The sequence below is a fragment of the Chaetodon auriga genome, chromosome 2, assembly GCF_051107435.1.
Source record: "Chaetodon auriga isolate fChaAug3 chromosome 2, fChaAug3.hap1, whole genome shotgun sequence".
Taxonomy (NCBI): Eukaryota; Metazoa; Chordata; class Actinopteri; order Chaetodontiformes; family Chaetodontidae; genus Chaetodon; species Chaetodon auriga.
In genome coordinates this window covers 12,543,632-12,568,218 of record NC_135075.1, presented here as the reverse complement: position 1 = coordinate 12,568,218, position 24,587 = coordinate 12,543,632, and the positions used below count along the sequence as shown (strand labels likewise).

General features: G+C 42.6%; 1 protein-coding gene across 3 annotated transcripts; it reads right to left on the bottom strand.

Moving 5' to 3' along the window:
• Positions 1 to 181: 181 nt before the first annotated feature.
• Positions 182 to 24,569, bottom strand: srpk1b (SRSF protein kinase 1b). 3 transcript variants are annotated; one of them, XM_076754824.1, is made up of 16 exons: positions 24,503 to 24,569; positions 23,781 to 23,835; positions 9,380 to 9,507; positions 8,987 to 9,095; positions 8,540 to 8,627; positions 8,302 to 8,389; positions 6,024 to 6,130; positions 5,627 to 5,792; positions 4,970 to 4,995; positions 4,586 to 4,835; positions 4,008 to 4,433; positions 3,249 to 3,343; positions 2,954 to 3,061; positions 2,297 to 2,366; positions 2,053 to 2,145; positions 182 to 1,723 (listed from the first exon to the last, which is right to left on the bottom strand). In XM_076754824.1, exons 1-16 carry the CDS (start codon positions 24,513 to 24,515, stop codon positions 1,539 to 1,541), a joined length of 2,007 nt encoding a protein of 668 aa, XP_076610939.1. In that variant the 5' UTR covers positions 24,516 to 24,569; the 3' UTR covers positions 182 to 1,538. The 3 variants fall into 3 exon arrangements, with proteins under 3 accessions (XP_076610939.1, XP_076610931.1, XP_076610947.1); XM_076754816.1 differs by lacking the exons at positions 23,781 to 23,835; positions 24,503 to 24,569 and adding an exon at positions 19,570 to 19,797; XM_076754832.1 differs by lacking the exons at positions 23,781 to 23,835; positions 24,503 to 24,569 and adding an exon at positions 14,671 to 15,072.
• Positions 24,570 to 24,587: the final 18 nt, after the last annotated feature.

Genomic DNA, 24,587 nt, shown 5'->3' with positions numbered 1-24,587 from the left:
CTACTCAATGGAAATAAACTCTTTAACATCTGACACCCCCCGACTGCCCTCTGGATGTCCTGATGATGCATTGGGTGAATGACGTGTGTTGATACAGGATATGAGTTTATTATATCCATGCTTTTTTTAAGTGAATGGAAACCCTGCAGTGGGGATTCATGAGGCAAATACAAATTAAGTTAGATTTTGAAAAATGTTTATTATCACCTACAGAAAAAAGATCAAGTTAAGAGGGAAAACATGGACAGGAGGAGAAGAGACTGTAGAAAAAAAAAAAACAAGCAAAATGGTTTTTTGAAGGGATTCAAAGCATTATTACAGCATTTGTTTTTAGTACAATCTGTTACTTTCAAATCGACACCTTCATGTGCGGCGCACTCGAAACGAAGCATTTTCACACGACGTCACATGAACATTCGAGGAGAAGGAAACAAGCTCAAACCTTTCAGCTCGTGCCTTCAATCTGCACTGCTGACGGTGTCTTCTGTGCAAAGAGGGGGAGCGTAAAGGCCGACTCTTTGGTACACTGCACTGTACTCTGCACATCTCGTTTGATTTGACTGTTCGGGTGAGAAATGGTACATGAAGCGATCCAGGTATGAAACAGCATGAAGGTGTCTTCTGCCAACTCGTGCATGAAGTAGAGAAGGAATCTGAATGTTTTTCACATTTTATTGTACCGAGTGCTTTTTTTAAGACATGAGACAATGCTGAAACTAACAACGACACTTGGAAAATCAGCGATTAGTTTCCTGAAAATGTTTGATTTCAGGTGAGTCTCTTCAGACGTGGTGCACAAGTTTAAAATGTATGAAATTTCTGCACGTAGTTCTGCCTGAATACAAATGTACAAAAGTTTTTTTTTTACGATAAAGCTAACAGTGCTAAGAATGTTCCTGTTCTCATGTTCTCATCGTGTCTGTTAGCATTATGCTGTATTTAATTCTGAGCGCTGTGCACACATTTGACAGCCAAAGGCATAAAAGCTGGCACAGCTGACATGATGACCAGCAAACAAGAGACAGATTTGGCTTATTAATTCCCTCGACAGTATGTGGTTTTGATGGCCATTTTCATGTCTGTTAACATCCTGCCTTCTGCATTTGCAGACAAGTGCAACTTCACTTTAAATCCGACAGAGTCCATTATCTACAGCTAAAAATAGAGAATAATGTGGTGCAGAAAAAGAGCTGGAGACAGAAAAAAAAGAGAGAGCAAGGTCGATAAGTCCTACGCAGCCAGTAAAAAAAAAAAAAAAAAAAAAGTCATAAATATAGGGAGAAGACCAAGCGTTCCTTCTATCACCAGTGTAATCCAAATCAGGCCAAAGAGTCAGCAGCATTCTGTCTTTTTATTGTATTCATGGAGGTGTGTGTGTAGGTCGCCTCAGAGCCATGACAGGAGGATGCAGGCACAATGCAGTCACAGGGTCTCGCAGACATGAATATGTTTGTTTACTGTATGTTTTCAGGCCCAGGATCTTCAAACCTAATTTATCCTTTCACAATATGGAGGGTGGAGATGTGCACGGGTGGCCTCTAGGATGCGAGCCATGGATGGGAGAGGCACTGGGCCGCTGTGGCCCTCCTTTCAGGCACCAGGTCCAGCATGGGCAGCAGGAAGCTGCTGAAGGAGTGCGCCTCGTCTTTGGACCACTCGTACTTTTCTACCAACACGTCAAATAAACCCCACGGCTTCAGCTTGGTGATGTGACGCAGGTCGCCTGGGAGAAAAGATTCAATTAAAAAAATGACAGTACTTATTAGCCTGTGACATATTAGAGGTATTATATGGCTTATAAATGATGTTGTATAGATAATGTGTGAGAGTTGGATGCTTGAATAAATCCACTGCACCACCTCTGAACTGGAAATAGCTGCACTAAATCTAATTTGCAAGTTCTGTCGTCAGACGGAGCAGATGGCTGTTCCCCTGAGCCATCAGGTGCTCAGTCTGAAATAGTACCTTTTGCACCAAATACTTGAGCATATTTTGAGAGATGAACTGGATTTAGCTGCAGCAAACAGCTGGTCGCCAGGCGGGTGTGTTTACCTTTCTTGGTGAAAAACTCCTTGGAGTATTTGCCTGCCAAGATCAGCTTCCGAGGAACTTTACCCAGCAGCTCGATGATTAGCGCTATGTGATCTACAGGGAGGTGGACAAACACACAAACACAGCTGATGAAGCGCTAAGGTAAACAGAGCCATTTCAATGGATGAAGTGCTGGACTCTAGAGCATTTACACTATAATAAAACCCGGGGACAGATCTCAGTCTCAGGGGAAGCCGACACTAACCTTCATCTCTGGAGTAGTCTTCTCCAGAGTGGGGCTCAAACAGATAATCTCCAGTGGCAAGCTCGAAGGCCTGAGGACAAAACCAGGCACTCAATGAGTCAGTGAGTCAGTTGTTAATTGTTAATCTTAAAGCATGTGAGATTGTGTCAATCTCATCTTCCAATTTTTACAGTCTGCATTCATTCAATTGTGTGGACCCTGTGAGGTCCACTCCTGTTGCTGTAGAGCGATGTTTTGATGATCAAGTTCATGTATCCTCTTTATCTCGTGTTGTAAAGTCCTACAGGTACATACGTACTGACATGATTTCTGCTGACTGCAGTAACAGTGTAGATGGGGATCATGCCTTGTAAAAAGTCAATAAATCTGGGAGAAGAAGAGGAGTGAAAGAAAAATACAGGTTCCAAAAACATTAAACAGATGCTTTGCAAATGTTTTACGGGGCAGGAAATGCATTCCACACGTTTGTGAGGCCTAATGGATAAACACAATGTGTTTTACTGACAAAAGAACTGAATACTCCATAAAAACTCTACAGGCTACCTTAAAGAGCTGAAATACATTCACAGTTTGTGTTTCCAGTCAGTGTTAATGACCAGCTCCTTATGGTGACAGGTGCTCAGAGAGTCTGGGGCTGTGTGTGCGTGTGTGTTTTACCATGCAGGCTGTGCTCCAGATGTCTGCTGGTGTGCTGTAGCCGGCTCCTGTCAGCACCTCAAGAGAACGATACTGTCGCGTCTGAATGTCGTCTGTGAAATGTTTGTGCTGAGAGAAGAGGAGAGAGAAAAGTCTGAACTGAGCTGGTGTTTACATAGTGCAGCTGTTTAAGTTAGGCCAGGTTTAAAGGTCAGATCTAAAGCACGGGTCAACTTCACAGAGGACAAACCTTTTAATATCCCAACAAGAGTCCCTCATTGAAAAATCAAAAGTGCTGATATATAGCTGCACTCACCACCCAGCAGGCATTGCCTAAGTCAGCAATCTTCACCTGCAGCTTGTCAGCATTAACAGGCTCCAGAGGGTTTACTAACATACTGCTTGATGCTCCTGTTAGAGAGGAGGAGGACAGAGGAGGAGGAGGAGGAGGTACAGAAGCAGAGGGAGGAATGGCAGAAGAATTCAGACACCTGAGGGGACAACCTAGATAATCCAAGACAACAGAGCACTCAAGACTGGATGGGGTTATCCTGAGAACTGAGGATAAAACTAAGGATCACATTGAACACGACGACTTCTGAGTTTGCATGTTGCTGATGATAAATTCACACTCACAGCGGAGGCTGCTACTGCAGCAGGTATGAAAGTTTGTGGTGGAGGGTTTATTAAACATCATATATATTTACATGACAGAGTGTCCTCGAGGTCACTGCTTCGCGGAGGTTGTTAGAGTGTGCTGGGATAATCAATATGTATTAGCCTGACTAGCACAACCTTTCTGATGCAGCCTGTTCACCTCCAGCTCTCACTGAAAACTGTGCAGCCCACGCTTACTGTGCCACTCCTGCGAAAACTGCACTGAAGGTTTGTTCCTCACTGTACTGCATGTTGTGTTCATGTGCATGTTCAGGCCAATTCTGATTTATACCAGTCTGCACACGCTCAAACACGTTGTTGATAACATGTTATTACTGTTAAATGTGACAGCAGATTCTTGTGCAAACATACTGTATATTCCACACACACACACACACACACACACACTGTAACTAACCATTCTGGCCGTCTTCCTTGTCATCGTCTCTTTTGGTTTCCTCTCGAGTGTCCATCTCCTCCTCCTTCTTCTCCTCCTTGTCTCCCTCCTTCAGCTCCACAGTGACAGAGTCTGGGCTGAGAGTGGCAGGGAGCTGCTGTATGTTGTTGTCGGGGTGCCCGGGCGAACCGTTACAGGTCTGATACTCTTCTTTGTTACTTAATGTGTCCTCACTCTCCTTCTTACTCTCTGGTAGATTTGCGTTCAGTTGGTCCTCCTGCTCCTCCGTCGACTGCTTGGTCCCTTGTGCCTCCAGGCTGCTCTCGCTCTCCGGTGTGGAGGCGTGGCCGTTGCAGTTCACCTCCATCCTGTTCTCCTCTTCGGCCGCATTCTCCCTTCGTTCATTTACCTCTGGCAGCTGCTGGGGCTGCTCGTCAGGAGTGGAGTCTGTGGCAAAGCAGAGAGTGGATTTTCTAATGAACGAGACTCTTACAGCCCAAACTTGACCCTTTGATTGATGTCACATGCCACTGGATATCATCTACTCTGATTTTTTAAAACAGTAAATCGCTAAACACATCTCAACTAGGATGATTCACCTGTGATAGTATGGTTGGCGATGTCTTGCAGCGTGGCAGACATAGAGAGGGTGGCTGAGGAAGCTGTGTCTTCTGTGGTCTCTGTCGTCGTCGTCGTCGTCGTCGTCGTCGTCTCCTCGTCATCCTCCTCTTCTCCTCCTTCAGGTGTTGCTCCTCCCTCCATCTCCTGGATCCTCTTCTCCAGCATCTCTGCCTGCTTCTTTTGCTTCTTCTTCATTTTCTTCTTTTTGTTCTTTGACATTTTGGCCATCTTGGTAAAGGGAACAAGAGGAGAGAGGGAATAAAAGGAAAATGAGTTGATTCCAAATGCATTTTCTCCTCATATCACTAGATACAGTAAAAAAAAAAACCAAAAACCAAAACATATATATATTTATAACTTACTGGTTTGGGTGCTGGGGCAGTGCTCACTGTAGGAGACAGGAAATATCAGGGGATTACATTAATGGACGACATATGCGACATATCCTTCGCCTCATTATAATTAGTATTCTGTTCGGGTGGATGAGTTGATTCACACCAAGCTGTACTAATAGACTGTCACTGCAGCGGCACCCGACTCAGCGGGAGTCACACACTCCTCTGAGCAAGCTGGTAATTTCCATAACCAATCCAGTGCTGACTCATACTGACACACAGCTGAGCACTCCTCTTTTATTAGAAAGCTCTGCATGCTTTAAAGTCAAAACCCACAAGTTTCTGAACGCTAACGTCTCTCTCACACACACACACACACACACACACACACACACACACACACACACACACACGAGGATTATGCCACAGAGCGCTCTGGCTGCTCTGTGCCTCTTGACAACCCAATCTTAAAATCAAGTTCAATTAAAAACATTAACGACTGCATCAGTAAGTTGTGTTAATGGCAATAACTGAGGGCAACGGCTCACATTTACAGTACATTTAATTAATCAGTCAAACACTGAAAGGCACTGGACCGGCAGACCTGTTTGTTGTCAGCAACATGCCGATCAAACCACAAAAAAAAGCTGCTTAGTGGAGTGCTGAGAAAAGAAAGGTTGTGACCTGCAGAACCAGAGGGAGGTGCAGCGCCAGCCTTCTGCCACTGCGTAGCTTCCGCAGCCATTTTCTTGATGTAGGGCTCGTTGACAGTCAGCAGGATGTTCTCTGGTTTGATGTCTGTGTGGATGATCTTACACTTTGTGTGGAGGTAGTCTAAACCCTGCAGGACCTGCGGTGGAGAGAAATCGGAGCATCAGAAAAAAGGCTGTTCTGAGTCATTCACATCCTTCTCCACCCATCAGGGGCTCTGAGATCTCACACCTGAATGAGCCAAACACTTCTGATGAGTCTCCAGCTTGGTAAATAGCAGGTAACTCTGATACTTCACTCGAACCAAAACGCGCATCATTTTTCCAAACAACAATAAAGACAAGATTGTTTCTGTGCAGCTGTCCAGTACCTGTTGTATGATGCTTTTAACACAGGGTAGGGGCAGGCCTTGATAGTTCGACTTGATGATCCACTTCAGTAGGTGATATCCCAGTACCTCAAACACCATACACACATCTGACGATATACAAGGTCAAGGACGATTTTCTGTGGGACAGCTGATTTAAAAAGCACACAAACTTCTGAGAAGTATAGCTACATTTCCCACCAGTTGAGTCTGATGCTGACTGACACTATTTGGTACAATCAGTAGATGATCTGGGGGGGTGTAGGCAAAATGATCAAAATGCATCCTTCTTGTTAAACTCCACCTCTCCATCTTCTAGTAGCAGAGAGAGCGCAGCAGCAGAGGGGTTGCTTCCTTAAACATGTTAGTCTAGTCTTCCCGACTCATTGATCCTTTATCTGACTGAGGTTTGTGCAAGTTGGAATCTATGGTCCCGACCACAGCTCTGAAATATCAGCAGCCTAGCTGGGCTGTTTATTGATAAATCAATGGTGCTGTTCTTGGTGGTAAGGCAGCAGACAGATTGTGATGGTCTGTTTTTCTCTCCTTCCGGCCCTTCTGCCAGTTTTATCTTGGATCTATAAGATTCTCTAAACTACAGACTATAAATACTCAATTTTATACTATATTGTTTAGAATATTTCTACGATCCTGCTCCCACTGGGCCATCCCCCTTGATAAAAACTAACAAATCAAATGGTAGGAATGATGAATTAACATCAGTAAGCCCTTTGCCCCTACCTTCTCCTGGCACATACATGTGGCTTCAATAACCCCGTTATGTTTTCCATGACTATGAACAATCCTTCAGCATACAAATCCAGAGGTAGCTTCATTTTCCAGACGATGTCCGGGCACGCTGCCTGAACACGCAGCTGTAGACTGCATGGCGTGGGAGAGACAGTGTCAATACATCGGGGGCCGTCACACTTAAAGACGTGCCAAAGCACACAGCTAGCCTATCGTCAGATGAACATCTGTGATCCACGAATATCAGTGCGGTGCGTGAATCTGGGGCTGTTATAAAATGCTGGGGACTGTGGACGGCAAAATGACTGGCACTCAAATTGTATCCCGTCACTGCTGTTTGTATTCAAACTCAGTAATTGTCTGGCTGATGATATGTTAATCTTTAAAAGTAATGTCGACACATGTGGCCTTCAAGCACAATAACAAGGATGAGCTAAATTAATGTCTAGCCTGAGGTGATGCAGTCTTATCCTTGGATGTTTGACACTGAAGCAGCTATTTGGCCTGGAATGAATGTAATCAGCGTGTCCAATCCATCACACTGAGACAGCAACAGTAGGGAAGGGAAAATGGAAGGACGCCAAGCGTTTAAGTTGCTGTTGTCGTGCTGTTCCCTTCCCTCACAGAGCGATGGAAAACCCTCTACAAAGTTAACTACTGGCGAGCACAGTCAGAAAACATTTTTAAAAAGGCTGTAAAATGTATGTAAATGTCTGTTTATGTATAGTCTGTCCCTGACTGACACTGCACCACCGGTGCATCGACTCCCCACTGATCATTGCTCTTTATGTGTCATAAGAGATGCTCTGAGTATAGGTGCAGCTCTCTACAGCTATCACACGTGTGCGCAGATGACTCAGAGGCAGTAAAACACACGATATATTCACCCTGAGGGAATTAAACTGGAAAGCAACATAAACCTACGCCGTGAGAAGCAGACGATGGGTAACAGTCCAGCATAAAGCAAAGTCGGAGAGAAAGCAGCACTCAATGTGGCGAGAGAGAGCACACAGCTAAAGCACCCCACATACCAATCAGTCCGACAAAAAATTCAATATAGAGTGAGTCACAGACAATCGAGAGACATCCCACAGACAGAAATGAATGGAAGAGCGCGGGCAGTTAATCATTAGATAGATCACAATACCTTCTCTTTCAAATCACAGTGGAAAGTACTGTTACTGCAACTTTTTCTAACATTCTCTGACTCATATGTAGCTTAACTACGTCATGTGATATGCTATTTCAGTAAACTTAAAGAGCAAATATTACTGGGACCACAACAGGAAAATGCAGATAAACACTGAATATGCTGGATTTCCTATTAAAGAATGACTGTAACAATCTGGCCACAATACAACATGCTGCTCATTCACGGTCCAGCTGTCTACTAGGCTTTGCTCCAGTCTTCTTCTTTTTTAGTTTATAATATCACTTCACAAAAGCTGTAATTATCATTCACACTCAAATGTGAAAAAATAAGATTGTATATAAAATAATCTGAAAAGTGAACTTTCTCAATAGAGGATACGAGTCCCATTCATGCCAGAGATTTTGAAGTCGTCTAGAAGCTGCACCACCTTCTCTCTGTTGGGGTCAGCGGGATCCGTGTTTCTCACCTGGAAAACACACACACACACACACACACACACACACACACACACACACACACACACACACACACACACACACACGGTTGTGAAAGTTGTGGGCACTGCAGAATGAGTCACTGTGGAAATATTTCTGTCATGATGACTTGTGTGACTCACAGATTTGAGCAGCTTGATCTCATCCAGAGCAGTCTCTGTGTAATGTTCAGCACTTTTCACAACCTTCATGGCCACAAAGCGCTTCTCCCTGAAAAACACACACACACACACACACACACACACACACACACACACACACACACACACACACACACACACACACAAAATCAGTGGTTTCACTCATCACAAGCACAAGAACTTCCAAGAAATTCCTATACAGAGTGGTCAACATGTCTGATGTTCCTGGCCCTCAATGTGGACCATCATATCCTCATGCATGCATACAGGACTCTGACAGACTCTCTTTTAGCACCTTCTTTTCTGGAAGTGTTACAGCACACTTAAGTGCAAGTTTGAAGCAGCTGTGGTTTGGTGAAATCCACTCAGGACCTCTGCAAATCTGCACATCATCGTCTGGATGTCACATATTCAATAAGCTAAACTTACTGGATGTCCCAGGCCAGCCACACAGTGGAGAAGTGCCCCCAGCCCAGCTTCCGGATCACATGGTATCTCCCGTTGAACAGATCTCCAATCTTCACATGGTGATACCCACCTGACCAAAGAAAGATGCAAACAGACTCAACGTTGTTTAAAGATTATATGTTGAGTGTGTGAGGATGAAACTGTGTGCAGTCACATGCTTAAAGTAGATTTGATAGAAAACGATGATCACATTCATAAATATGCACACAGATAATAATTAGATATTAGATCGTTTCATCCAATATGTGTATTATTGCTAAAATATAGGACAATATCACTAAAAAGTACGTGTCAGTGCACCAATACTTTGTCTCCGTCTGATATGTGAAGAGACAAATGTGCGAGAAGTCCTACCCCTGCAGTAGTCGTTGGGGTCCTCCTGCTCGTCATCATCAGAGCCCAGGATCTCCTCATCCTGCTCTGGGAGCGGAGAGTCTGCCTGACCTGGCTGAGAGCCGCCTCCACGACCATGAGGCTCTGGTCTGAGAGGGGATGAGAAACAGAGAGGGAAGGAATTAAAAAGACATGACAGGAATGTAAGAGACAGGGAGGAAGGAAGGAAGTGCAAAGGGATGGAGAGTGATGAGGGGAAAGAGGGGAAAGACGGTGTCAGAACAATTGAGAATGGAGTTTCCATAATATGTCGTTTTCAGAGGCGAGGCATTTTATCAAAAAGCTTACAGTGTGGTTTCACCCAGAGAAACTCATACGCGCTTTATTTCACCAAAAGTACAAGTAAGCAAAGATCAGTAATCTGTTTCATATATCTGTACTGACACAAGAGTCATGTAAGCATAAAGGGACAAGAGGAAAGCAGTGAGAAATAATAGAGAATGAGCACTTGATTAAAAAAATAAACGCTGCTTTCATGGTTATGGAGACCAGGACATGGCAAAACTAAAAACTAATACCTATTAATCACAGTAACTCTGTCTTGGCAGAAAAAAAACAGCAATTAAATAAATAAACACAATGACAAATACTCAATTGAAAACAGCACAAAAACAATATATTTAATGTTTGACCTCAGCAGCTTCAGTGATTTTTGTAAATATCTGCTTATTCTGAATTTAATGCAGCAACATGTTTCAAACATGTTGGGACAGGATCAACTAAAGACTGGGAAAGATGTGGAATGCTCCAAAAACACCTGTTTGGAACATTCCACAGGTAAACAGGCTCATTGGTAACAGGTGATAGTATCATGATTGGGTATGAAAGGAGCATCCTGGAGAGGCTCAGTCGATCACAAGTGAGGGAGTCAAAGTGGTTGAGTGTTTATTTGGAAGATTTCTAAACAGTGAAACCTAAAAAGCCTGACAGGAACATCGCGATCACCCAGTGTTGGAAAATCCATTAAAATGATTTATCAGTCGAGTGCCAAAGTGTCAAATTGCATGTATGACTAATACATACATGCATACATATAGCTACATTTTATCTTTGACTGGCTAATTAATGTATTTGTGGAAAATAATGATGTTATGCAGCGCAGGTTTATGCACCATGTGACCTCAGAAAGCCTGGTACAGAGTCACTGTTCGTCTGTGTAGGACACAGAAACATCACAGTACTGAAGGGGATCAGACCAGCTCAGTGTCCTGGTTAGGACAGCTGCTGCAGAGTGGGACACTTTGAAATCGTCTCTCACCTCTTCCTCTCCTAGCTTGAGACTCTAAAGTCTTAGCGGTTACAGAAAATAGCAGCTTAAACTCAGGGAGCAAACTGACACGTTTTAACAACTATCTCCCTGATTTCAAGAGAGCACTAAAGCTTCATTATACTTCAGCATGGCCTATAAAATCTGAGCGTTTCTATCCCAAAATTCCCTTAAATGTCTTTTTTCCACTTCCAAATTTACTATATGTAGAGAACATAACATCACTTTTCTTCTTCTACACATTAATTTTAACTCAGCTCATGGTCCTTTAGCTTCGAAGTGTTATTAAACATATTTTTCTTCAAACCTGCCTACTGAGGCTGGAGCATCACCACAAAACCAAACAGTATTAAACTCTTTCAACCAAGACCTAATATCATTAAACATTCATCGTATTGTTGAATAACTGATGGTGATTCCACGATGCTTAAATGAGCATACTGTGTTATATGAATCTAAACATGGCGGAATAAATTATTAAAAGCATTCCTCCAGTTGTTCATTTAAAACCAGCTCACTGGAGGGTGACAAAAACCATGTTTGTTCCCATGAATAGACATTTTACAAACATGTACAACAAGAGACAGGCCGTGAAGGTGCAGCATGTAACTACAACCAGCACTCCAGAGGAGAGCATCCCCCTGATGCAGCTGCACTATTACCTGGAAAAGATTATCATCACACATCATCACGTGTTCTTTGTTGTAGGATCTATGAACTAAATGACTTGTTTCTGGATAAACTGAAGAGCTTTTGGTTTGTCAGACTGGCTCCACTCTTGGTGCTGTCCATGGTGCTGAAAGAAGAGACTGCACCATCCCACTGACTCAAACCACAGCGAAACAAACACGTCATATAACAACAATGAATAATGTCCACACCTTTGAACCAATCAGTACCATCTCCTGTCGGCCAATCGGTCCAATTTTAACAATAGCACATTAATAATGCATCATCCCAAAGTTGTGTCAGTTAAATCAGTGGTGTGGACAGATGGACCATTCATCAAACAGTCCTTCCACGCAGTAAATAACCATAAAAAACAAGATAACTATTTGGGTATCGTTAAAAAAAATACTGGTGCCAGTAGAATATCTTGTATTGTTACTAATACCAAAAGAGATGCTTCTCTGCATCACAGCAGAGGGCTGATCACGGTACACTGTGGAGGTAAGAACAGCTAACAGCGAGAAATCCTGATCTCTGCATGCAGTGCAGACAGATGTTCCCCCTCACAAGCAACATCATCTTTTCTTCCCACCATTTCAAGCCTGAAATAATGAGACAGCAGTCTAACATACAAACACTCAGAGCCATCTGCAGAGCACATCAGTCCTGCGTGCTATATGTTTGGACTTGGCGATACTGAGTCAAACAGCAAACACAAGGTGGTACTGAGGAGGATTTGGAGCTAATTAAAGCAAGTCGCATATGATCTCTTAAGCTCTGAGAGGGTCTAAGCAGATGACTTTGGCACATATCCTCTGAGCAAAACCGTTTCATGCATTTACAGTCATTGCTTGAATTTAAATACGACAGTGGAGGCAAAGAAAGGGTTTGATTGCTTCTGGCTGATGATACTTTTGTTGAGATCTGCTCCCAAAAACATTGTCAACGTCATGAGGATTAATATGACTAGCTAATCAGTTCATTGGCTTAAGTCTGAGCAGAAGGAGCACTTTGGATGCATCTCAGCAAAAACATGCTTACAGAGCTGTGTCATGCTCAGCCGCCTGCAGGACTCAACTGTTTGTTACTGTTCCTGAGGGGGGAAAAGGCAATTAATTAATGTTGAGCTGAAGTCAGAGGTGCAGATGTTAATTAATAAAATAGGTCCTTTACTATTTTCACAACAAAGGGGTTGGTTTCAAAGAAGTCTAAGATTTTTGTTTGGAGCCTCAGCAGTTCAGGGTTTTTCAGAGGAAACTTTCTATAAATGCAGCCAGTGAAACATAAAGGGCATGTGCTGCAACTTCTGCAAGCACATCTGCCAACATGTAAGCTGCATAAGATGCATCTGCAATAATTCAAATACCAGCCATGTTGGAACGCTCATATCTAGAAAGCATCCTCCTCTGAGACAAGATTTTGATTATTATTCATTCTGTGATGTTTATTCTTCATATTCACCCATCTGCTGTGAGATTTTTCTCTCAGTTCTTCAGAAGAAAAGGTGTGACTCGAGTGGGCATACCCACAATTTTTCACTTGCTTAAAACATTTTCAGCCAACAAACTGTCTGGGTCTGGGGAGCAGCATTTAAGCGAGCAGGCACCAAAACTGCTTCAATGTTTTGGGCTTGCAAATAGTATTCTCATTCACTGCAGCGTTACCATAACTTAAAAACGAATGCGGTGCTTTCGGTCTTCTTCTTGGCTGGACTGTGACTGTGGCTTAAGCAATTTCAGCACTTTCTTGCAAGAACACAGTCAGCCCACACACTGTGCAGCAAAGGCGAAACAACACTACATTTGTTCATTTACTTGTATGCATACAGTACACACAGTGTAGAAATCCAGTGAAACACTACCTAGGTCAATCTCCGCTCATCCCAACGGCTTCCAATCTCTTTCCTGCTTGCTGTGTCTCAAATACTAACACGCACTCCCCACACACACAAGCTAACAATAACTGCAGTGAATAAGAAAAAGACGACACGAGGAAGTTAATATTAGCAAACAAAAACTGCCTGAATATGTTAGAATAAAATGAGAGAAAAAAATGGGAAAAGTTTAAAAAAATCAAGATAATCTCTATTGCTCTGCACATTGTTGCGTCCTGGCTATGGTGGATATATATGAAGAGGTTAAGACACCTTGTCTGGAATAAAACATGAAAACAAGATTTTATTTGACCAATATATTAATGAACAAAAAACAAATGAAATAACATATCACTTTTTTTTTTTTTTTTTTTTTTAGTAAAAATAGCCAAAGCTGTTTTGTTGGTTAGAATTCATTGAAAATAAAAGGGACTTTTCCATTACAGGACGAGGACTAGAAATAAACACAGCTGCCAAATGGGTGCTATTTTCAGTAAATAAAGAGCAGAAAAGAGATGGAGGAACAGAATGGGGGAGGTTAGAGGGACAATGTCTACATGAGAGAAAACTGCAAAAATACAGAAATATTTAGCAAATAGAACTGTGTGATATGACAATATATATCGTGTGAGGACAGAAAAATATTCCAATTGTGCATTATGCTCTAATGTACATTTCATTGTGTCACAAATCACACTTTCAGACAATATATTTTGCATGGCGTGGATGCAGGCAGGAAATTTACATGAAGGCAACACAAACATGGAGGAGAATGAAGATGACAAAAAAAGTGGAAAACCCGACCAGCCAAGACAAAACGAGGAGCTCGTACCTAATAGAGGGGCTACTTCTGTTGCACTGACGAGGTTTAGATCTGAAAACTCTGCAACAGACCAGAAAACCGTTTTCTTTGCAAATTATGCAGCAGAAAGGTCGCACAACAGACTGAAACACCACCGTCCTGTTTCACCAACTGCGCAAGAATCATGTCAAACATACTTAATTGAAAACTTGCACAAAGGTTCTAAAGAAAAAAAGAAAAGTGATCGATATAAGTAACGAACTGTATATAATTCAAAATGTAACAGGAAATAGGGCTTAACTTTTTTCTGTTTTCATTGAATTTACAGAAAATTTACTGTATTGTGATGTATCATTATTTGGACATGAAATGACCAATCAGGATATGAGAGTTTGCTCATATTGCACAGCTCTATGACATAAAAATTACGTGCTTTTGAACCCGGTAAGTGCTGCAGTACATGGACAGCTGGACGGAGACAGTTCAATGTCCTCTAATGGCCAGACAACATGCAGATGAACAAAACGCAGCATACTTCAAGGACTTCTGCAACACTTGAAACACCTGGAGCTGTCTCCAGTCAACCTCACTCTGTGGTCGTCACGTCTGCCCACACTCACACACACAGATCCTGCTCTTACCTGCAAGATGCACGGATGCCCATGGGACGTGATGGAGGAAGGAGGACAGGAGAGAGCACAGGTGTTTAATAAAACCCTCTCACTCCATCCGCCAGGAGAAAAAAAAAGCAATTAGAAACCCAAAAAGAAAGAAAAGCTGAGGGATAGAGAGTGAAAAGTAGAGTGGAGGAGCAGGAGAGTGCAATGAGTGCTGATAACTGAAAAGCAGAAATGATAGAGGAAGGGGCTGACAAACAGGAGAGAGGAAGAAGAGGAAGAAAGAGGATGGCAGGGAAGGAAGAAGAGAAAGAAGAGAAATGCAGAGGCTCTGCTGTAGGCTGAGTCCTGGAGGACAAGACACCACTGCACACTCGTTGACTCTCTTGCTGACTCTCTCCCTCTCCCTCTCTCTCCCTGCCTCTCTCTCGCTCTCTCTCTCTGTCTGACCGAGAACTCTCCTTGGCTGTCGTCAGCCTCTGGTCCGGCCCCCTTCACTGACAGCTGGGAGATGACTGGGTGATGCAGTCCAGCACTGCATTGCAGGTGAGGGACGACATCAGCCCCCCCACCCCTCCTCCTCGTCTGACCAAAACAACACCATTCCTGCTGCCCCTCCTCTGTCTGTCCATCATCATCATCATCACCTCATCTCATGTGCCTGCCATTCCAACTATGTTTCACTCATCATTTTCTCATGCACCAAAATAGCAATGCTACCCACTCTGTTTGTTGCACATGCATGATGCCCCAGCCTCTGCAGGGTTTGCCCTTCATGTTAAAGAGGTGGGTGGTCCATGGTCTACTTCACAATCTTAGATGAATGAAAACAGATAAATTATTCATGTCATTTTTTTAAATGCTTTTTTTTTTGTTAAACTTGTGCTACTGTTTTTTGTTTTTCAGTCTGTACACAATCGCTGGCTGCACACTGCAGAAGCTTCAGAGGACAACCCCACACTACCAGAGGCATGTGACCAAAATGTTGCTTCATTTATGTAGTGATTTATTTCAGGAAATGAATTTAAAAACACGTTAGAAGAGTTGGTGAGGGCTGCATGTGATTTCTGATGATGGCCTGGACTTAATTTATCCTCACTTTTCTTTTCTCATCAGTGCATAGTCACATAATCCCTTTCATGGATTACATTCCTTTACTTTGCTCATTACACAGAGCTCAATCCATTCTCGAGTCAGAGGCGAGGAAGAGTTAAACAAACACCTTCTGAGTCAGAGCCAATCACAGACACCAAACTCTTTATTATGAGGACCAAGTACCGATCTGAGTTAGTCATTCATGCTTGCGTCAGTGATATGTCATTAAAGTATTATTAGTATGTCTGAGCTTTTTGCCATTCTAGCAGTGGAGCCTGACAGTGATGATTGGTGGCTTTTAGTCCACAGCAAGATATCTACTTAACCAAGGTGCTATCAATGATATGTAAGATACCAAATTAGATAATATATCAATACAGTGCAGCCATTCCTCCTCAGATTCAATTATTGTGATGTCATTTCTGCAGCTTCTGGTAGATAAGCAGCACCTGTGCACCAAAGGACCAGGTGCAGACGTGCTCTGGTGCACTGAGCGAACTAGTATTTGGTCAATCCGGTCCATTGTCCACATTTGTGAAGAAGTGACAAGCTGCACTTTCTCCTGCACTAGCTTATGTAAATGCCTAGTACTCACAAGAACATCCGTATGTCTTTAAGTGTTATGTGAAAAGGACTTCATTTACTGATGTAGGGTAGAAGTACATCACAGCTGTATGCACCAACACCATGCAACAGACAGTGTCAGCATACCTCCAAATGTTGGAGTAATAGTAAAAAGAATCCATAGAGCATGAAAGTCTGCAATAAAATCCAGAAGATGAAATGGGTCAGTCGTACATTTTATTCAGTGTGTCTGACAACTCCACCGCTGCGCACGTGTGAGGTGTTTACTGATCAACCTAATGGGCTCAGTGGTTACATGCAGCACCTCAGAGGTTCTCTCCTCCTCACAGCACACATTGAAACGAGGTGCAATTTTGCAAGTTAATGTTAATGTGATTAGTTACACCTGTGCTTTACCTGTTAGGACAAATCAAATGTTTACTGTGAAAAAAGTCGATTTGATAGCACTTGGAAGCCAGTGGTAGTTGTTTTATCATTTTCCAAAAACTAATCAAATAGCAAAATTAAAAGAGAAATCAAACATTGCTTTTTTCACAGGGACACAGGCTACTTCATCTTCTGAAGCGTCTCCATCAGACTCTTGGGACACTGGTAACAGAAGATGGTCTGAATTTTCTTCTTGATGATGAAGGACCTGATACATTTCACTGTCAAATCAGAAAATTGAGTACTCTGAGACTCATCTGTCTGTTACAGATGAACACTAGATAAAGTAATAATAATAGTAATGTTCAATGACACTAATGCGAAAATTAAGTGACAGAGAGAGCGTCCATGTTGCATTTGTGCACAAAGATTTAGTGCAGCCTCACAAAGTCCAACAACAATCCCACTGCCAACGTTTGATGTAGTTCCTGCTTTGCCGTAACAAAACTAGTCAACCTTTACACCTCTTTAAAGCATTTTTACAAGCTGATTCTGAAACTGTGCAGCACACAAAGAGTCTAATAAATGGTTTAGCTGCAGCCTCTGCCACATTTCTCAACAGGAAAGTGACTGTGCCAATGAGCGCTGAAATCTAATACAGAACCACAAGCACTTGACATCTCCATCACTCCTGTGCACACATCTGACATGACAGAGTGTGTCAGTGTCTCCTGGTTTCTCCTGGCTGTTTTGTTTCCACCCATCCAGCCCTATCACATCTCGGGAGCAAAATAAACAAGGGCACAGAGGAAGAAAGAGCTCTTGGGGATGGAGTGTGGCCAAAAAGTTGACATCCTCCTCTCCTTTTCCTCCCCTTCCTCCAGATAAAATCAATGCTAAGTGCCTGGGCAGCAGAATGAAACTGCACTAGGTAACTGTACTGAGGGTGCAATGCACACAAAGTGTAAATCAGTGTACTGCAGCACTGTCACTTTAGCACCCCAACACCTGCTGAAAGTATGCACATCATGCAAGGTGTCATGGTTTTATTTTCATGACAGATAGCCTGTCACTGACATATACAAATAAACCTTTGTGCTATTTTCCATATGCAATGATATGCACATTAATTCTGGAGGATACATCGAAATCCCTTCACAAGGGCAGTCTATCCCTGAAATGTTGAGGAACATTTCCTGCATGGGGTCACGTATGAATGGGAGCAGGGACTGATACTCAGGGAAATCTGTCCTGCCATTTTCCCACCTCAAGACTCAGCAACGTTTCAGGGTCAAGCATGTAAAGGGTTACATCTGTCTGATGAAAGACACTTTCACAAGGAGCAAGAAAACCAATCACAGGACTCAGTGACTTGTTTATGGTTGCTTTGCCGATGCTTTCACAGGTGATTTGGTAACTAATAAGCAATACAAGTTCTTTTGTTTGCAAGCATTGACACCGGACAAAGAGCTCCTCACCTGCCGTGTTCCTGGAAATAAGAAACATCTTCCGCCATGTATGCGTACATCCGCACGTGCCCTATCGTCGTCATCTTCTCTTGAGTTTTATGACTGTTAGCATGCATAAGTGTTGCATTACCACCATCTGCTGGACTTTCCTTTGCCCCACCTATTCTGGCATTGCCATGGCACATGTAAAAAGGCACAGGAGGGGAATGTTCCTGAAATTGACTTTATCTTTGCATGCACAAACAGCATCACCAGTTAAACCACTGTAGGTTCTACTTAGGTCACAAAACAAATGCCTTCACAAAGCCTGGAAAACCCAACATCTTCATTGTCAGAAACGACCAGCCTCCTCACGGTTCAGCAGTCTTATCAAACAGTCTGAAGTTCAATCCCTGGCCTCTGCAGTTTACATGTCAAAATATCCTTGGGCAAGATACTGAACTCTAAATAGCTCCCAATGCTGTGCCATCTATGTGTGAGTGTGTGTGAATGGATAATGCTCATAATGAGCGAATGTGAACGGTGAATGCAGACTTGCGTTGTAAAAGCGCTTTGAATGGTCGTCAGACTACAAAAGCACAACATAAAAACAGTCCATTTACCATTTGCCATTCCCCTTCACAAAAATACTTCTGTCAACTGATGGGATGGGAAAGAAGGGTGGTGTTAACCTGCAGGGGGAGGACAGAGAGCAAGACTGAGAGACAGAAGGGCACAGAGCTTTAGTGGGCTGCAGATGATAAAAGATTTGATGGGTTATGTAATGAACTGCAGCTATGGCTGGGAGAGAAGAGGGAGAGATAAAAGCAAAATACAACAGGGAGCAACTGTGCTGGTAAATACTCTGCAATGCTGGCTATTCTTGTTCAGTCTCCTGACTGCATGTCATCCTAAAATTACACCTGAAGCACAGAAAGTTAGACAAACAAGTGGTTTCATGTCTGAAGTAATGCCAAAGAAAATATGATATTGTAATGTAGAGATACAGTAAACGGGTGGGCGATAATCTCTTTCAAAAGTTGGAAGCACAAATCCACCTGGGACATTATCAGTCCTATTCTAGCTCTCTTACACACACTGCAAAGCAAAACACATGAAGCAGGTAGTCAAGCACCTCGTAAAGCAACAGCCAGCATCTGCTCCTTAATGAAAAATGGATCAGCCCATCAGTAATTCAGCCCAAATCTGTATAAACTGGCATCTGGGGCACACGCGCACACAGACACACACACAGACACACACACAGACACACACACTACTACTACTACGCTGAAAGGCTCCCACAGTCACAGATACAACAAGCAGCACCAACACGAGACAACACCTTTGCATCTATTTTCCTTCACCCTGGCCTCCTCTCTCTCTCTCTCTCATACACAAATACAAACATAAAACTTACGCTACTCACTTGCATGTTAGACCGCTGGCTAGCTTCACCACAGCTGTGTTGATGGAGAAGATCCAGTCCAGGAGCCACATGACCCAGAGGACACAATGCCAAAGCTTTGTTACACACCTGTCTATACTGAGCCACACTTGGCAAAAGGCGAGCAGCACTCAGATCAGGTCTGCTCTCCTCTCCCACTGAACAGTGGCTGCTGCGTCCTCCCAGCTCAGCAGCCACAACAGAGCGACTGACACGCGAGAGTGGGAGGGAAGGAGTGTGATGGGTGCAAGGGCAAGAGAGGGAGAGAGTGAGGGGAGGTGATTTATGCTTGGCTGCTCTCCACTTGCTTGATGGTTATGGACAGAAAATCTGCATTTTCTGTCAGCATTTTACAATGACAGTCTGAAAACTGCTGCTCTGAGTCAACCCTGGAATAAACTTTAAATTACTGCACCACAACAAGTAGGAGAAACTGTAGTCTAGCTGGAAATATTAGCCTCATGGCTGTGAGTATTGATATAGGATGTGATGAGGCTGCTGTGTCAAAGCCGTACAGTTATTTTAAAAGAAAAGCATAACCTTTGGCCAACCTGCGTATTCTCTGAGGCTATTGTATAACATGGTAATAGTCATCACTTACTTTAAAAAGGCTGGCAAAGGAAACAAGAAAATATCACTTCTATGACTCATGAAAATAAATACAATATTTAGCATTTTATTATTTCAGATGCTCTTCCACCCTGAGTGAATCACGAAGTGGGACCAGGATGAAGAAATTAATTATTCAGCCCACTTCACTTCTAAAATGTTGTGATGCTGAAGCTTTAGGCTACAATGATTTAATAATTTCATTAATATTCATTTTTCCCCTTATCAATCTACACTCTTTACCCCATGATGACAAAGCAAAAACAGGATTTAAGAATTAGTTTTTTGCAAATTTTTTTAAAGATGATAAAACTGAAATATCACATTAACATCCAATATTCAGACACTTAGGTACTTCATTGAAGCACCTCTGGCAGCGCTTAAAGCCATGAGTTGTCTTGGGTGTGACACAACAAGCTTTGCCATTCAGCTCCGCAGACCCTCTCAAGATCTGTCAGGTTGGATGGGGACTTGGGCCTTTTGAAGCAATTTGTTCAGAGACATAAAACTATCACTTTTCAGTACCCAGCCCTAAAGAGAACCATCAGTGGACAGCCATTTCCAGGTTTCTCTAGATATGTTTCAATGGGTACAAGTCTGGGCCACTCCCCAGTCCCTGCTGCTGAAAGACACCCCCACAGCATGATGCTGCCACCACTATGCTTCACCTGTGAGATGCTGTTGCACAGCTGATCTGGCCACTCTGCCACAAAGCCCAGATCGATGGAGAGTTACAGTGAGGGTTGTTCTTTAGGAAGTTTCTCTCATGACCACACAGGATCTGTAGAACTCAGTTTCACGTGAACATCCTTCCTTTTCTGAGGCTCTTCTCTGCCATTTACTCAGTTTGGACAGAGAGCCAGCTCTAGCAAAAGTCTTGGTTGTTCCAAACATCTTCCATTTAAGAATTATGGAGGCCACTGTGCCCTCAGGAACCTTGAATGCAGGCAGTTCCTTCGACCTCATGGTTTGGGTTTTGCTCTGATATACATTGTCAGTCATGAGACCTTATAAAGACAGGTGCGTCCTTTTCCAAACCATGTTCAATCAATGGAATTTAAAACAGGTGGGCTCCAATCAAGGTGAAGAAAAAACTCAAAAGATGATCAAGAGAAGTAGGAGGCGCCTGAGCTAAATCTGACGTGTCACAGCACAGGGTCTGAATACTTAAGCTTTGCATGTTCAGTTGAATACATGTTAAGTGACTGAAGACTGTCGAACAATTACGCAAAAATAAAGCTGTCCAGACAAAAAAAACGTAGGTGGACTAGTGCGGTGGTAGAAAGGAGGGAATGAAAGGGATAAAGGCATGGAAGTATGCTAGTATGGCTAGTTCATAAGAAAGGATGTGAAAAAAGTGAAGCACAAACAGGAGAAGCTTGAGTCTAGTCTTGTGAAATGTTAAGTGAAGAAATAGAAAGAGAAGGTTGTCAACATGGAATTACAGCGACCGGTAGTTGGTGATACTGTGGTGGTCAATGAAGGAAATGATGGAAAGTTGATGAGAAAGACGAGTGAAATAAGGGAAGAAATCTAAAGAAGAGAGCAGAATTAAAATGGAAGAGAATTTCTAATCTCACAAAACGAAATCATATCAGAATCTGATGTTCATCAATTAAGTTTCTGCAGGTATAACAAGCAGGTGACCTGAGGACAGGCCACAGTGGGTTTGTGTGAGGCTGGTTCATTTGACTCAATCTGATACTTGGCCTCTTTGTTTGCTTTTAATTGCAGGCAGTGTTGTCATCTATTGGAATTTAATGCAGCCATGTGCTTTATTAAAGTCAGAACACACAAATTATTTGTTGTTATTGTTTGTGACACTGTGAGAATAAATCTGAGGTCCAATTTGCTCCTGTTGATTTCTGTTTTACAGGCTGCTGGCCCATCGGGACATTACGGACCACATTTAGCATGAGGTATTTCAAGCATCAATAAGAATAACAATATACAGACTCTGAAAATATTAACAGCTTCTAACTGAACAGAAGCCACATGCCACCAGTCCATCGACATGTCATCAATAACTGTCAATTCATGTCATGTTGTTTTATACCTTCATTATTTCATCACAGGCACTGAAGGCTCCAATAATTGAGCAGAGTACTGCTCTTCTGTGGGCATGTTTATTTGAAGTGTAACCATTGGAAATTCTTTTTGGCTGGATTTTCTTTTATAGCAAAATAACATGTAGATCTATCAAGCAAGGAAGGAAAAAAGCCAGTTTTGACGACCCTTTTCAGTTCTTGAACGCAGCCCAACCCTGGACTTGTTAAAACAAGTTTTGGTGCTGGCTGCAGCACATCCATTGTTGGTATTTTCCAGGACTCAGCAAGAAGTAATAACTTCCAAATTAAGTACTTTCAGTACTGGCAGTGCTACTATATTTGTTCCCAACACATATGTTACTGTTACAGCTGTATCTTTTTGGTAGATATAACATTTAACATCTTGCAGACATCACTAAATCAACTCACAGTGAAACAGCCCATTTTGTGCAAACGTTTGGATTGTTATGGTGTTCATATTGCCATAGCAAAATCAGTCTCTCATCAAGCAGAAGTGGACTGGGAATGAGTCGGTCCAAATAAAGGCTCCTGGACAATCTCACTGCTCATCAGTGGATACTTATGGGGAAAGAACTCTTCTGTTCTGGCTCCAATTGAGGAGGTAACCCAAAAAGTGAGCTCCTCTGATGCCTAGGCATCATGTGTGACCATGCTTCACAAACTTTTGACCAAAGAAACAGACGAGAACCATGGCATCAAAAAACAATGAAGGAAAACCTTGAAGAGATGCTTCACTGACATGGAAAAACACACTATACTGCACTGTAACTGCACTTGATCAGAGGTGCGTGTGTGTGCGTGCATTTGTGTGGGTCAGAGCGTGTGTGTAACATGTTAGAACTGTAATGGTATTATTAAGTACTCATATCAGTACTCAGTATCAGCAAGTACCCAAATGTAAATACTTGCACTTGGTCTGGAAAAAAGTGGTATCGGTGCAGCCCTCGAAACTTCAGACGATGTTCACATCACGCGTAACCATACATATACTTCGAAAAAATGATTCCAAATCATTTTTTCTTTATTGTTCACCTTGAAATGTCAACTCTGGTCCACTTTAGAGGATCTCTGTGAGTAATTTGCGGAGTGGCTCTAATTATAGGAAATCTAGCACTCAAAGTACTTGACAGCATTGTACTAGCAAATATTCCCTCAGGCGGTATTAAATGACTTCATTACTATTCATAATATTGGATTTGTGTGCTTAAAGGTCAAAGTCCTTCTTGTACTTTTGTGTGGTCATTTTTATCACGTCTTAAACTATAAAGCAAATGGGCTGCAAGTCACTAACTTTCAGCCACAATGTGACGTTGCATCCACCAAACGCTCCCTCTTGTCACACACTAACAAGCATATCACGCTACTACTGATAAAGAGATGATAAAGAGTAAGTTATGAGCCAGGTGAGAACATGCAGCTGAGCGCTTCTCATTTGTGATTTCCCTGCTTTTTGTTTACAGGCCAGAGAGAGCAAACAGCGATATGAAAACAAGCAGGAGGGACTCTTGAACTTACTTTTTGCCTGGTTTCCTAGGCTTTGTCCTTTTCTTCCTTGCTTGCATTGCGAGTACTAAAAAAGTAGAGAGAAAACAGATTAAATATAACACAATAACTAACTCCGAACCACGCAGACACTGTGTGGTTGCTCAAAGCTGTCATGGCTATTTCGTAGTTTTGGAGGAGAACATGTTGTGCCCCGTGCAGCAGGTGTAAAAACCCCGTAGTTACGGGTTACAGTAACATCTCTGAGTGGCTAACAGTTAGCAGGTTACGTAGCTGGAGTAACAGCCCTCCGACAGGCTAAGTAAACCGGCCTGGGCGGTGTGTTGTCCCATGTAAGAGGTATTTTAAGTTAGCTGCTAACAGTAACGTGGTTCGTTTGACTGCGAACACCACACATTTTGTCCATTACCGCGCTGAGTCCTTGTATATTTATAAACAGCTTTATGGACGCTGTATCTTATTTTTTTCCTTTAAGGTGGATAAAAGTTTTGGCGCAGACTTGTCCACGATCAGATGCTAGTCTGTTGGCTAGAGCTAGCATACCGTTAACACACATACACACACAGCAGAGCGCATGGTGTACTTTTACTTTTCATCAACTGTTACGTGGCTTGTTACAGTTGTTAAAATCATTATAAAGAATCCGCTTGGCAGAGAAATGTCTGGAAGAAAAGCGTGTGTGTTTCTAGTACTGTGTGTAAAAAGCATTTAGGAATAGCAAGTTAAAACGTTACCTTTTCTTTCCATGCTGATCACCACTCAGGAGAAAAGCTGCGTTCAGGAACAGTTGGAAATGTCGCTACTCTAAAGTGCGCGAAA

Bases quoted from the DNA above. Each gene is read 5' to 3' on its own strand.
- srpk1b (XM_076754816.1), bottom strand. From the start codon at position 19,640: ATGTGGCTCCTGGACTGGATCTTCTCCATCAACACAGCTGTGGTGAAG. The intron at 6,131-8,301 runs GTATCCTCTATT...GTATATCGTCAG, and splicing joins CTCTGGCATGAATGGGACTC to ATGTGTGTATGGTGTTTGAG. The intron at 5,793-6,023 runs GTACTGGACAGC...TCTCCACCGCAG, and splicing joins TTAAAAGCATCATACAACAG to GTCCTGCAGGGTTTAGACTA.